The following is a 14,197-nucleotide window of genomic DNA, read 5'->3' as shown; positions in this document are numbered from 1 at the left end:
CACATGGGCACAAAGGGCCCTTTAGTCTTCGGCGCACAAACCCATGTGCTAATAGAAATCTATCCACTGGACAAAAGTATTAGAACAATGAATTTGCTAATTAAAATTTTCCATAAAATTAGAGTTTGTATCCAAGGTACTAAGTAATGGAGATTCTTCTTAGCCTTTTTTGCCTAGCCTGAAATTACCAATCTAGAATTTACTGCCTTAATTTTATTCAGGCAGGTTCTAAAAAGCTAGCCTGCTTGTGTTTGCCGGAGTATACATATTAACTCTGACTTCCAAACATCACACATCTCAAACACCTCTGGCCCCTTTTGTGTGTTTTCAAAATTTCTCAGAAACTGACTTATCAAATCAGTCTAACTCAAACCTTTGGGCTTATGTAAAAGTGATTTTCCTCTTCCTTTAAACCAGAGCTATTTATAACTGTTCATGTTTTAACATCTACCCATCCACTCAATAACTTACCTATTCGGCAATTTTGTAATTTTCCCCACCACGTCATTCAAGATCACCATGTAGCCTTTTGACATTTAAAAATTCAGCTATGATTTTTGTGACTGGTGCTACCTTATGTCTGAGTTAATTTTATCTTAAAGAAAACTAACTTAGAAGTGCTTCAAAAGCTGTGTACTCCACTGCCAAGTGTTGACGCGATAATGCAGTGGATTTCCAAGAAGCGGTTCTAGTAAGGTTTTGTAGTAAGTTTGGGTAAGACTCATTGTCGGGAGGTTCTCTAAAAATCCTTCAGTGATGCTTTACCACAGAATACTCAGAATCTCTCAATTTTAATTTTCTCTATAATCGCCATGTTTGAGACAAATAAGGTATTTCTCATCACAATCAGACATTCTGTCTCACGCTCTCGCTACACGCGTTCCCATGCATCCTCTATTGTCCTGTCCTGGACATCCTTTACATACACGGGTGCCTCTCTGTGGCCCTTAAAGACTTCCTGTGCCATTAAAGACATATCTTGAGCTCTGAGTGTGTCACCTTTGAGACCAAATACGCTGTTTTTCTCTCCTCAGTGTTGTTCCTTTTTATCGCTCTTTAGGCATTAATCTTCACCCATGGCTTATTGGTGTCTATTCACAGTGCTTCAAATTAACCAAGGTAACAGCTTGATCTTCTGAAAAAAATCATACTTTGTGGGGTCAAGTATAAAATCAATGTTAACTCCAGCTAGTGATTAAAGCTTTTTTAAATCAAATGAAAAAAATGTTTAACATTCATATGCTTGCAAGTTGTCACTGATGAATATTGGTTCCAGGGGTTTTTTTTTTTTTTTTTTTGGAATAAGTTTAAGAAAGGCTTTTTCCCAAGACTTTGGGGTTCAGTGAGACTAAAAAACCAGGTGCATCCAAGATCTGATTTCAAGGCAAGATTTACTGCTTCACAAACACACACATGATACTTAAGTCTTAATAGAAAAATGACATCAAATACACCCAGAATACCTTAGCATTGGGATAGCTACCAGTTTGGCACAAAACGTAAGTTATCAGGAGCAGGGAGGTACGAAAATAAACTATATTTTATATTTTGATACATTTGGAATACCTGTTTGAATATTTTGTTCGAGTTAAACCCTTCAGTACTCTTTAAATGTGAAATTTTAATACTCATCCTGGGCTCTGACCCTAGTGTTGGATCTAAATAACATTGCATACATAAATCTTTGACTAGTGTGTTTACTGTTATGTACAGAATTAAAACGTGATGATTTGAGTATAAAATTTGGCTTGATATGTGATATATAAACTATTCAAAATTGTATATTTGAATTCAAGGAAATTTTTTTTGTGAACTATTTCTACTGGATAACATATTTAAATTAAAAATAAACTGAACATGAAGCAGTGATCTGCTAACAGGGCAGGTCAGTTATCTGAGCTGCATGAATCACCTTCTGATACTACCCTTGAACAGCTTTGCCACTGAGCCCAGAAGCGTAACATTTCAAAAGCATTTGTAAATAAGAAAGTGGCAGCTTCAAGATTAGAGTTGGAACTATACAAGTAGTTCATAAAGGAGCTGTGGCCCTGTTCTGAAGGACCACCCCATTACATGAAGGTAGAACTTCTGTGTCTTGTTGCTGAATTCCAAATCTCAGATGCAGAAATGCCAGGATGGTAACTTTCAAATGCATTGAGTGTGAATTGCACCTTGAACTTGACCATCCCTTTTTCTGTTAAATCTTTTCACATAGCTGCTGCTTCTAAGCAGTCCATCTCCTGGTCGGACGCGCCCTCTCAGGACCCGGAGCAGAGCTGTAGGGAGCTGCCGTCTCTTATGGTAGATGTGGCCCATCACAATATACCTGCTACCTAAACAAAATAACCAAAACATAAATTAATAGCGTCTTTTTTTTTTTAAATGCCAACTAAACAATAAAAATGTAAATTCCTAAGCGTGAATCTATTATCTTGCTGTATGTACATGTTGAAACTCAGACATTTAACCTACAGGTAACAGATGGAAACAGCCTAGTGACCTTTAGGATAATCAACCTGTAAACAGCCAACATTGTCCTAATCCCAATGTATCAGCAGGATTTTCCAGTACTTACCTCCGGAGAGACGTCTGGGAATGGGTACCCCCCAACTCCCCAAAACTCCCGCTCTTCCCTTTCTACACCTCAGTTCTTAACAGAGCCCCTTATGCATCCCATCTGGCATCTGCGTTTCGTCATTCACTCCATTCGTAAACAAATAGTTACTGGGTGCCTGCTTTGTGCCAATCCGTGCAGTTCCTCACCTGCACCCTTAAACGGAGGGAGAAACAGCTGATGGGCCTTGGATCACAGAGCGGCCCAGATAATACCTTTCGTCTAAATTCTATGCATTTTACAATATTCCTCCCCCACCCCCTTAAAAAAAGGTCTTGGAGTGGCTATGTACAAGAGACCAGGCCCTGGAATCCAAGCCACAAATGGTGGTGTAAAGCGCATTTATGAAGTGGTCACTTAGATCAGTTTCAATACCAGGTTTAAATTCTGGACATGGCTTATTGCAATTGGAGGAGTCTAGGGCCAGTATGTGAACGCGGAAGAAAAACCCGTCAGGAGTGATGTACAGGCGGCTCATCTTGTACAGCCCGTCGCGGTCCACCAGCAGAGTCACCAGCCGGATCCCTCTGCCGAGCACGTCCACATCATGCACGATTCCGTTCACCGCTACTTCAAAACACGAACGAAACGTTCAGAGGAAAGCGTAACACTGACTTCTCCGTTCATTCCCTAGGGCGTTTTTAACAAATCAGGAAACGGCCCAAATGGGTCTGTGGCCTGCAGGGCCGCCCCTGTGGGTGGGCTTCTCTAGGGGTTGGGCTTAGGGGTGTCCGTCTGCACATCCCGACTCCCCTCGGCTCGGAGAGGGTCGCCTGACAGCCTGGGCTCTGCAGACGGGCCCGGAGGTGGTGCGGGACGGGGCTTACCAAATTCGCTCCCGCAGTAGGACTCGCGCTCGTCCAGGTCCGCCCTGCAGGCGCGCGCGCACGGCTCCGCGTCCCTCCCCGGCGAGCTAAGGCGCGGCGGCGCGGGCGCGGGCGCGGGCGCGGGCGCGGGTCCGGACGGCGGTGCGGCGGCGCGCGGCCGGTTCGGGTGGGAGGGGCCGGCGGAGTCTTCGGCGGCGCGCGCGGCCGAGAGGCGCAGGTTCCGGGCGCGCGCACGCCGTGGGGAGCCGCCGGACGCAGACGCGCTCCGCGACGACGCGCGGTTCTCGGCCTGCTCGGGGCGCGAGCTCGGCGAACCGGCGGGCGCGCGCGCGGCCTCCCGGAAGCCGGCGCGGTTCTCGGCGGGCGGCGGGGGCTTCCGGCGCCGCGAGTCGGGCCAGGCGCGCGGGGCTGTCTCGGCCGCGCGCGGTCGCCGCGGGGCGTCAGGAACGGGCTGCACCCCGGGCCCCAGCGTCTCGTCCACGCTCTGGTCTCTGCCGGGGTCGGGCTTCCTGTCGTGGGTTGGCCAGACTGGGGAGAAAAGAGGAGAGGCCGGGGAGGCCGTCAGAGGAAGAGAAACCGTGTGGGAAGGGAGGAGAGGGGACGGGAGGTCGGCAGGGGAGGGGAGGAGAGGCCAGGGAAGCCGTCCCGGGAGGAGGGGAGGCCAGGGAAGCCGTCCCGGGAGGAGGGGAGGCCAGGGAAGCCGTCCCGGGAGGAGAGAGGACGGGAGGTCGGCAGGGGAGGGGAGGAGAGACCAGGGAAGCCGTCCCGGGAGGACAGGGGAGGGGAGGCCAGGGAAGTGGTCCTGGGAGGAGGAGAGGCCAGGGAAGCCGCCCCGGGAGGAGGGGAAGCCAGGGAAGCGGTCCTGGGAGGAGGGGAGAGGAGGCCGGAGAAGCTGTCAGGGAAGGCTGAGAAGGGAGGGAAGGCCGTGCAGGGCGGAGGTGAGGAGAGGAGGCTGGGGAAGTTGTCAGGGGAGGAAGAGAGGCGAGGAGAGGTCAGAAGAGTAGAAACAAGGAAAGGGCTCCGAGAGAGACTGAGAGGGGAGAGGAGATGGGGTGACAAAGGAGACGTAGCAATCACCTGCGAGAAGAGAAATGGGGAGGTGAGGAGACCTGGAAGTGAAGGAAAGAGAACCGGGAGGCGGCCCGTAGGGGCGGGAAACCTCCCTCAGCTTCACACAGGTTTCTGAGGTCCCAAGGAAGGAGATGAGGGTCTTGCCCTCTAAGAATAGAGCCAACCAAGAAAATTTTTCTCACCCTATGGGGAATCAGAGGCCTCGATAAGAACATTTCATTTTGTTAAGGAACTTTTTCAAATCTATAGGTTGTTTAATTACCACAGCCTGTTATTTTCTAGGACTAAATACTTCTGGCAACTTCTGTTAAAAACGAACTCTTTTTGCCCTTTCTTTAATATTTATATAAACATCCGCCTTTTTTCTATTTACAGATTGTTGAGAAAGTACCAAGAGCAAACCCCAGGGGGAAAGTTCTCATATTACAGGTTCTCCTAATTGTTTAAGCGCCCCTGACAACAGAACTATTTGGTTTTCCCATCCGTGTTTACACTGTCATCTTGGTCTCAGCAGAATCGAACATTTGTGAGCGAATTTTTATCTGGCCTCTTTGGACACAGCTTACTGGTAAACCGCAGCTAAGAAAGGTTTTTAAAGTTTGGCTGGGAGGCAGAGGTCCCCAGTTAATTTTAAAAACACACATCACTTAGATTTTTTTCCCTTTCGATGGTGGAGAAAAGGTCCTAAAAGATATGGCATTAAAACAAATAAACATATATAATATGTATATAAAGTATTTTTCCCAACCCTTAGGTTGGGGGGCAAACTGAAGCCAGCTCAGAACTTGGGCAACTTTCCATGCCCAGTAAGACAGTATCACCTCCCCAGTTGCCTGGGTCCCAGTTTCCCCCAAACAGGTACAAGAATTCATGTTTATTTTTCTTTCTGTCCTTTTAATCGCTGTTTTTTGTTTTTGTTTTTTGTTTGACATTTCCCTCCCCTTGCATTGAAGAGCTTGATTCACCCTTTGCAACTTTTCCAACACTTCATTTTACGTGATTTATTTTGCCAAACTGACAATCTTTAAAATCAATTTTCGTCCAGCAATAATAGCTGGTTATAGTTCATGTTTTGCAAAGAGGTCGATTCTGACTCATTATGTTAAACATTGTACCCCACACAGCTGAATAAAGTTCTGGTGGGTATCCAATTTCTGACTGTCAACTGTTGACCTCACAACTCCTTCCCCATTGATATCACCATCTGTTGTCATGGGAAAGATTGTCTGATATTTGGGTTAAATGCCACTGAGGTCACTCAATGTCCATGTGGAAAAATAACCCAAAGTAAATTGCTCTGTGAGGTAGGAAGCTATTTTTCCTAGAGATAGGGAATTGGACAGAACATCCCAATAAAAGCAAAACAAAAACACCTTCCCGCAGGAAACCTCTTATTTCTTCATTCCCTCAGAAGCTTATTTTCTTTTCATGCATGAAATGTGTGTGTGTAGTGTGTGTGTACCCCAACACCATTCTTTGGGGTTGCGGGGAGAGGGAAAAAATGCTCGGGGATGTCCGATTTTGCTCTCATGGCACCGTCAGCCCTTGTCCTCGGCGCACCCAGCGCCTCTGAACACCGGGGGACCTGCGGGCTCCCGGGCGCCCGCCGCCCTGCGTCCTGCCAACCCGGCCCGGGCACGGCTTCCGAAAGGCGCGCACGACCCTTTTTGACACTTCGCCTGGTCTGGGAAGGAGCAACTACTTAGCATGCAAAGTTTTCTCCAGCCTGCCCCGCTCGCCCGAGATCATTGGACTAGCTGAACTGGCTTCTTTCCGAAAAGACTGCCAAGAGAGACAAAATCCTGGGGACACATTTTGCTGCTTCCCCACGCGAACACAGACCTGGAGTCCCCCCTCTTACAAGCTCTGACCCCTTTCCCGTCCCTCGCTTCATCGCCTCCCCTCTCCAGTCTGTCCAGATCCCAGCTCCTCTCCTCCGGCTCTGCCTTTCGGCGATCTTACCTTTTCTCTCCGCCACTGGGGCTTCGGGGGAGGATCCAACGATCAAACAGAGAAGCCAGAAAGCTCTAGCTGTCATTTTTGTAGACACGGTTCCCAAGCTCTACAACTGAGCCTGGGCTTTTGCTTTCTTTCTCGCCCCCACCCCTCTTGTCCACACCCCCACCCCCGTTCATGCTAATGAGGGGCAGCCTTTGGGGAAACGGGAATCACTCACAGAACAGACCATTGGAACAAAACCGAGCTGCAGGGATTTCTCGCACTTCCAAGTGGGTCGACCACTCAAAGTTGTCCCTGGGAAAGTCTGTCCTATAATCTGTGTGCAGTGATAACGTCAAATCCTAAACTTTAAACCTGTGTGTGTTTGCGGGCTGGGAGGACGAGGAGGACAGGGTGGGATGACAAGTGGAGAGAATGAGGGTGTTGAGGGGCTGGAGGGGGTGAGATGAGCAATGGGAAGATTGTTCTGGATTAAGTCAACAACAAATAGGAAAATGAGTGTTCAAGACAACTCCGATTTGTGGAGGGAAGGGGATCTGAGATGACAGAAAATTCACCCCAGAATGTGCCAAGCAACTCCTGTGTCAAGTGATTGTATCCTAGGTTTGGTAAAACAGTATTTCACTATATACGCAGTACTTACACTGTAAAACTAGAAAGAAAAAAAAAAGCCCTCAGCAACATACTTTTTCTTACCCATTCTGTTCTTTTCTCTCTCAATAAAAATTGGTATTCAGTTGGCCAGACTCATCAAGCCCATGTTGAGTACTTTTTCCCTGTCAGGTGCTAGGTGCTAGGTGACAAAGATAAATACACCACCTTCCCAGCTCTCTAGCTATGGCTCATCTGCTGGAGAAAGGTAGACCTTTTTTCCTTTCTAAGAAAAACTCATTCTCTGCTGAGGTCTGAATTCTTGAGACAGCTCTGCATATTGGTTCTGCGTTCAGGGCCCTCTCCTTCCAATCCAAGAGACACAGCATTCACTGAAGGGGGAAATAAGTTCGGTGTAGTAAACCCACCGACTTACCAATCTGAATCTCATTTCAACAGTTTCAAATCCAAAAGGAAGGGAAAATGCCTTGAGACTTGAGACGAAGGGGTTTTCTCTGAAGCATGAGTCAACAGTGAGATGCAGCTGCTAAAAGAAATAACAAAGTTGTGCCGCACTAATATCTTATGTCTCAAAAATAATAGTCCTAGTGGACTGACCAGATTCTGGGGGTATCATGTTTTCAAGAAAGACACTGAAAAGCTAGAAGGAGAACAATAGGGTTATAAGAGGGCTGGACTCCATCATGTTCAAGTTCCTTGTGGAGGAACTGAGGATAGGCAGCCTGGAGAACACAAAAACAGTTGCTATAGATTGTGAAAGTACCAGTACGTGGACCTTTTGAAGTGACAGGTTTTTTGTTTTTATTATAGTAAAAAATACATTGTTGCTGTTGTTGTTAGGTGCCCTCAAGTCAGTTCTGACTCATAGCGACCCTCTGCACGACAAAACAAAACACTGCCCGGTCCTGCGCTATCCTCACAATTGTTGTTATGCTTGAGCCCACTGTTGCAGCCACTGTGTCAATCCATCTCATTGAGGGTCTTCCTCTCTTCACTGACCCTCTTAAAATACATGTAAAAATACATACGCATAACAAAAAATTGCCACCTTAACCATCTTTAAGTACGTCATTCAGTGGCATTCCTTACATTCATCATGTTGTGCAATCACAACCCCTAACTCCCGTTTTCCCCTCCCCCCACCTCCTGATAACCACTAACAAACTTCTCTCTCCACCCACTTGCCTTTTCTAGATAACTTCATGTAAGTGGGATCATACAATATTTGTCCTTTTGTGTCTGACTTATGTCACTTAGCGTTAATGTTTTCAAGGTTCATCCATATTGTAGCATGTGCCAGAACCTCATTTCTCTTTATGATTGAATAATACTCCATTGTAGCATGTACCACATTTTGTTTATCCATTCATCTGTTGATGGATAATTGGGTTGTTTTCATCTTTTGGCTGTTGTGTGAATACTGCTGCAGTGGATATTGGTGGACAAGTATCTGTCCGAGTCCCTGCTTTCAAGTCTTGGGTATATACCTAGGAGTAGAATCGCTGGGTCATATGGTAACTCTATGTGTAACTTTTTGATGGAGTGACAGGTTTATTTCAACTTAAAAAAAGAATATTCCAACAAGCAAGATTTCCAAGAAAACAGGCTTCTTTGAGGAGTTGGGGCAGTGAGCTCCAGGTCGATGGAGGCATCCAAAGAGGAGAATATCATTCAGGAATACTGTAGAACAGGTTCCTAAATTAGGTGTGTGTAGTTGTAAGGAATTTACAGTGAGGTAAATATATTCATCTAGAGGGAGGCTGGCTGACTGGTCACAGGCTGATAATATGTTGGAGAGGTCAACATGTTCTGTACTCTAGTCCTCAACTTTCCTCAGCTAGAAACTCAATTTTGTCATCCATACATATGGATAAGTTTCATAGGACCAAGTCATGTTAACCAAACTCATAAGAAACAGATGCATAAACCAGAATATTATTTATTAATTTGCAATGGAGAAGATACAGTAAAGGTGATTCAAAGGTTTAATTTTTAATCAGCAGGTTGCCTGTTGTGCACTAAATCAGATTGCAGCTAAAGAGTTGGGCTAAATCTTGCTTCATTTAGGTTTTAAAGGATCAAATTCCCTTTTTCCTCCAAAAGAGTAAATCTCCTTGGTCTCTGCAAGGCTTGGGCACATCAGAGCCAGTGTTTCCAGACTCTGGACAAGACCAGATAAGCACTTAAATTTGTGCTCTTGGGGCTGCATTTATGGGTGTCCTCAGATCCCCTTCTTTCACATGCTCTTTCTTTAAGTCAAGTGGAATAAAATTAATTAGGCATAAGCTTTCTCAGTTACAACCACATCTCAGACATACCTTCCTGGGATTATATTCAAGTCACCCAGATCCAGTTTGGGGTGTTCCCAAAACTTTTCTGTTGCAGGAATGTTTTGAATGCCCTGAAGACCACACCCTGAAATGTAGAGGCAGAAAGCTGGTTGGGTATTTCCCAGGGGGGCTCCCGGAGGCTCACTGGGTAGGCTTAGCTTGCAAGAATCTACCAGAGTCCAGAGCTGGCCTGCAGGCTCAGGACCACACCAATGGTGGCAGGCACAAGCTCAAAGGGACCTCTATATGAGCCTGAATGGCAGTTTATTAACTTCCAAAGAGAAATCAGCTTAGGCAGACGGACAAGCTCATGTCAGCCCGGCTAGCATTCCCTTCTACAGACATGCCACACGGAAAGCCAAATTACCACCAGGGTGCTTGGTAATATAAACCAGAGCACGGGAAATTCATCATGTGATTGGAATGTTTAACGGTATCTGTTTCTCATAGCCTAATATGTTGATCCCCACAATAGGTATATATACCTGTCAGGTGGAAGAATTCAAGAGCTAACTGGCACCCTCTCCCCTGCCAATTTCTGTGGTGCTTTTTTTTTTTTTAGCTTATCTTTCTGCTTGGCAAATATTTATTGAGTGCCTACTATGAGCTATTGATATCTTAAGGATTTTAACCTTTGTCCATTCATATATGTTGCAAATATTACCTCACAGACTTTTGTTTGATTCTTAACCTTTTAGTAAATTTTTGACTATAAAAGTTTTAAATTTTTATATAGTAAAATCCATCAATCTTTTGCTTACCAATGTCCCTGCAGTCTTTCATGTCATGCTTAGAAAGACCTTCCCCAATTAAAAATTGTATATGTATATACATTTCTAGTGCTTGTAGCTAAATATTGGTCCCATCCAGAATTTATTTTGGTATGAAGTATGAGGTAGAAAATGGTCTTATCCAATTTGTGAATAAATCCATCCTTTCCCAAATTTAAGATGTCACCTTCAACACATCCAAAAAGAAAAAAAAAAAAAAAGCAAACCCACTGCCGTCGAGTGGATTCTGACTCATAGCAACCCCACAGGGTTTCCAAGGAGTAGCTAGTGGATTCAAACTGTCAACCTTTTGGTTAGTAGCCAAGCATTTAACCACTCTACCACCAGGACTCCTACGTTCAACATAAAGAATCTTAATTTCTAATACTTTTGGGGATTGTTTCTAGACTTTCTGCTCTGCTCTGCTACTCCATCTGTCTATCCCCATGCCTATATGCCCACATTGGGGCACTGTTGTAATTATTGTGGTGGTATATCTTTCTTTGCAAAAATTGTTTTGGCCATTGTATTAGTTCCCTAGGAGTGCTGTAACAAATTACCACAAACCGAGTGGCATAAAACAACAGAAATTTATTCCCTCACAGTTCTGGAGGCTGGAAGTCTAAAATTAAGGTGTTAACAGGGTTGGTTCCTAATGGAGCCTCTGAAGGAGAACCTGTTCCATGCATCTCTCCTAGGCTCTTGTGGTTACCAGCAGTCCTTAGCATCCCTTGGCTTGTAGATGCATCACTCCAGTCTCTGTCTCCATCTCCCCTGGTTGTGTCTCCTTATTTTCTCTTCGAATGAGGACATCAGTCATTGGATTAGGGCCAATCCTAATCTAGTATGACCTCATCTTAACTAATTACACCTGCAAAGGCTCTGTTCCCAAATAAGGTCACCTTCTGAGGTTCCAGGTGGACATGAATTTTGGGGGCACACTATTCAACCCAGTACAGCTATTACAATGAACTTTAGAATTATTGTGCTAAATTAAAAATTTTCTGTTGGAGTTTCTGAATTTGCATTAAATGTACAGCTTAACTTGTAAACGAACTGACAATTTTCCAGTATTGTCTTTCTATCCAAGAAAATGGGATATTGCTTCAGAATCTTAAAAAGCAAAGATGTCACTCTGAGGACTAAAGTGTGCCCCACCCAAGCCATGATATTTTCAATCACTTTATATGCATGTGAAAGCTGGACAATGAATAAGGAAGACTGGAGAAGAATTGGTGCCTTTGAATTATGATGTTGGCAAAGAATACTGAATATACCATGGACTGCCAGAAGAACATACCAATCTGTCTTAGAAGAAGTACAGCCAGAGTGCTCCTTAGAAGTGAGGATGGTGAGACATTGCTTTGCTTACTTTGGGCATGTTATCAGGAGAGACCAATCCCTGCAGAAGGACATCATGCTTGGTAAAGTAGAGGGTCAGCAAAAAAGAGGAAGACCCTCAACAAAATGGACCGACACAATGGCTGCAACAATGGGCTCAAACACAGCAACAGTTGTGAGGATGGTGAAGGGCTGGGCAGTGTTCCCTTCTGTTGTACATAGGGTCTGACTCGATGGAACTGACTCGATGGCACCTAACAACAACAACAACTATATTTCTTTGAGTCTTTTTTCCTCCCTCAGAGTATTATCACTTTCTTCATCTATGCTCCAAACATTTCCTGTTAAATATATTCATGAATATTTTATTTTTAAACGTAAACTATATAAACATAATAAATATAAATGTTTGCTAACTTCAGCTGAATGAACTATGGTGAATAAGCCACAAAACACCTGCCAGAGTGAAGGAGATGGGCAAGGAGGAAGCTGAAGGGGAGTGATGAGGTGGGCAAGTCAGATGAGCAGCACCCAGCACCGGGGAGGAGCAGGCTGCACAGGGAGAAGGGCAGGGAACCTGGGATAAATTTGTTCTCCCCACCCTCCGGGGCACTTCAAGATCAGACCGCAATCTTTTATATATATATATTTATATACACACATAATTTATTGTTGTTGTTGAAAGCATATACAGCAGAATGTAAAGCTATTCAACAATTCAGTGACATTGATTACATTCTTTGAGTTGTGCAACCATTCTCACCCTCTTTTTCTGAGTTGTTCCTCCCTCATTAACATAAACTCACTGCCACCTAAGGTTCCTATCTAATCTTTTGAGTTGCTGTTGTCAATTCGATCCCATATAGATAGATCTTAAAAGTGCATAATGCTCAAGACAGGTTTTTTTTTTTTGTTTTTAATAGTTAAGCTAAACTGTTGTTTGGTTTTAAGAAGACTTCAGGGGATAATTTTGGCATAGGTTTAAAGATTATTTTAGGGCAATAGCTTCAGGGGTTCATGGGCAATAGTCCAGGCTCCATGGATCCAGAATATCTGGATTCTATGAAAATTTGAAATTCTGTTCTGCATTTCCCCCCTTTTGGTTCTTCTATAGACGCTTTGATCAAAATGTTTAGTAATGGTAGCTGGGTACCATCCAGTTCTTCTGGTCTCATGGCAAAGGAGGCAGTTTTCAGGAGACAATTAGTGACATTCTATTTCTTCTTCCTATTCCTGACTCTTTCTTCCTCTATTGCTCCAGACAAATGGAAACCAATTGTTGTGCCTTCTGAGTCATCTTGTATTTGGGGGCTAGGGATACATTGTCACCATGTATTTTCCCCAGATGCTGGCTACAGATGGGAGGCAGGAGACAATGCAGTCCAGAGGTTTAGGGTACCCACTGCATGCTGGAACCGGATGTGGCCACCATCTCAGAGGTCCGAGAAGCAGAGCTGGAAATAATCCCCTGGTCTTCTTTGTTAATGCTTCCTAGTTTAAAAATTCAGCACCACATTCCTGATCTTATAAAGGGGAGAAAGGGCCAGTTAAAATTCTCTACTGGTTGTTTAGTTGTTGGCTTTTGAAAATAAACTTTTTATTTTGTAATTTTAGATTTACAGAAAAATTGCAAAGATAATAGAGGGAGTTCCTGGATGCCCCACACCCAGTTTCCCCTAATGTTACCACTCTACATTTTCATGTGCACTTGTCAAGACTAAGAAATCTAAGAAATAGTTATATTACTATTAGTTAACTCCAGACTATTCGGATTCCATTCATTTTCCACCAGTGTCCTCGTTCTGTTTCAGGATCCAATCCAGGATACCATATTGCATTTAGTGCTTAGTTGTTTTTAAAGAGTAGCAATTAATTCGGTGATAATCCCCTTGCACAAATTTTGTAAGAAAAGTTTAAATCTTTAAGGCTAGATTACTGAACTGATCAGAAAAGCTTAAACTCTGATTTAATTTCTTTTATTACACTAATTTGCAAATCAACCACACACACAAAAATACCCCATACGTTCTAACCACAATTTGTTGTTGCTAATCCCTTGAGAACAGAAACCATAAATTATGTTTATTACATTTGTATGTTGCAACACCCCATTTGCTTTTCTATAAACGCTCCTTAATACTGGAAATAAATCTGCCTGGAGCCAGCACAGTTGGACCTGCTCCCACAACCCCTTGGGATAAGGATGGAGAGAGAGTTTTCCAAGTGGGGCTGACCCCTGCGAAGCTCAGCTGGAAAAGGCACAACAGAAAAAGAGGCGGTGCTGTCTGTACAGTCGCCAGTCTGTGCTTCCGATGGCTAGTTTTTTTTTTTTTTTTTTAATCAGTATCACAACAGGATGAACATAATGTCACTGAACTGTACCTGTGAAGGCTGTACGTATGTCAAGTGTTTTCTTACCTATATATTTACCTACTGTAAGTGAAAAGAAAATCGGTATAAATTAAGCAAAATTCTCACCTTTTGGGTCAGATCCCAGCTTTCACTTGCAAGTTCTCAACTACAATGTTCTTAAAATGCCCGGTAGTATCTCCTAATCTGTAATACAATCGGCCTCGAAATCACTGCAGAGAAACCAAATAAGCATTTCAAAATCTACTTTCCTGCCGTCAGTACTCACCGCTGCTTTTTCCTCCACCAAAACTTATTCCCGTG

At 44.2% G+C, this 14,197-nt stretch overlaps 1 protein-coding gene across 3 annotated transcripts; it reads right to left on the bottom strand.

Annotated features, from left to right (window-relative positions):
- Nucleotides 1–1,372: 1,372 nt before the first annotated feature.
- Nucleotides 1,373–6,630, bottom strand: C19H17orf58 (chromosome 19 C17orf58 homolog). 3 transcript variants are annotated; one of them, XM_049861144.1, is made up of 4 exons: nt 6,475–6,630; nt 3,442–3,969; nt 2,990–3,181; nt 1,373–2,333 (listed from the first exon to the last, which is right to left on the bottom strand). In XM_049861144.1, exons 1-4 carry the CDS (start codon nt 6,548–6,550, stop codon nt 2,146–2,148), a joined length of 984 nt encoding a protein of 327 aa, XP_049717101.1. In that variant the 5' UTR covers nt 6,551–6,630; the 3' UTR covers nt 1,373–2,145. The 3 variants fall into 3 exon arrangements, with proteins under 3 accessions (XP_049717101.1, XP_049717103.1, XP_049717102.1); XM_049861146.1 differs by lacking the exon at nt 6,475–6,630 and having other exon boundaries at nt 2,990–3,184; nt 3,442–3,556; XM_049861145.1 differs by lacking the exon at nt 6,475–6,630 and having other exon boundaries at nt 2,990–3,244; nt 3,442–3,512.
- Nucleotides 6,631–14,197: the final 7,567 nt, after the last annotated feature.

Source organism: Elephas maximus, chromosome 19 (genome assembly GCF_024166365.1).
Source record: "Elephas maximus indicus isolate mEleMax1 chromosome 19, mEleMax1 primary haplotype, whole genome shotgun sequence".
NCBI lineage: Eukaryota > Metazoa > Chordata > Mammalia > Proboscidea > Elephantidae > Elephas > Elephas maximus.
The sequence above is the reverse complement of the archived record's forward strand: the minus strand, read 5'-3'. Positions and strand labels throughout refer to the sequence as shown.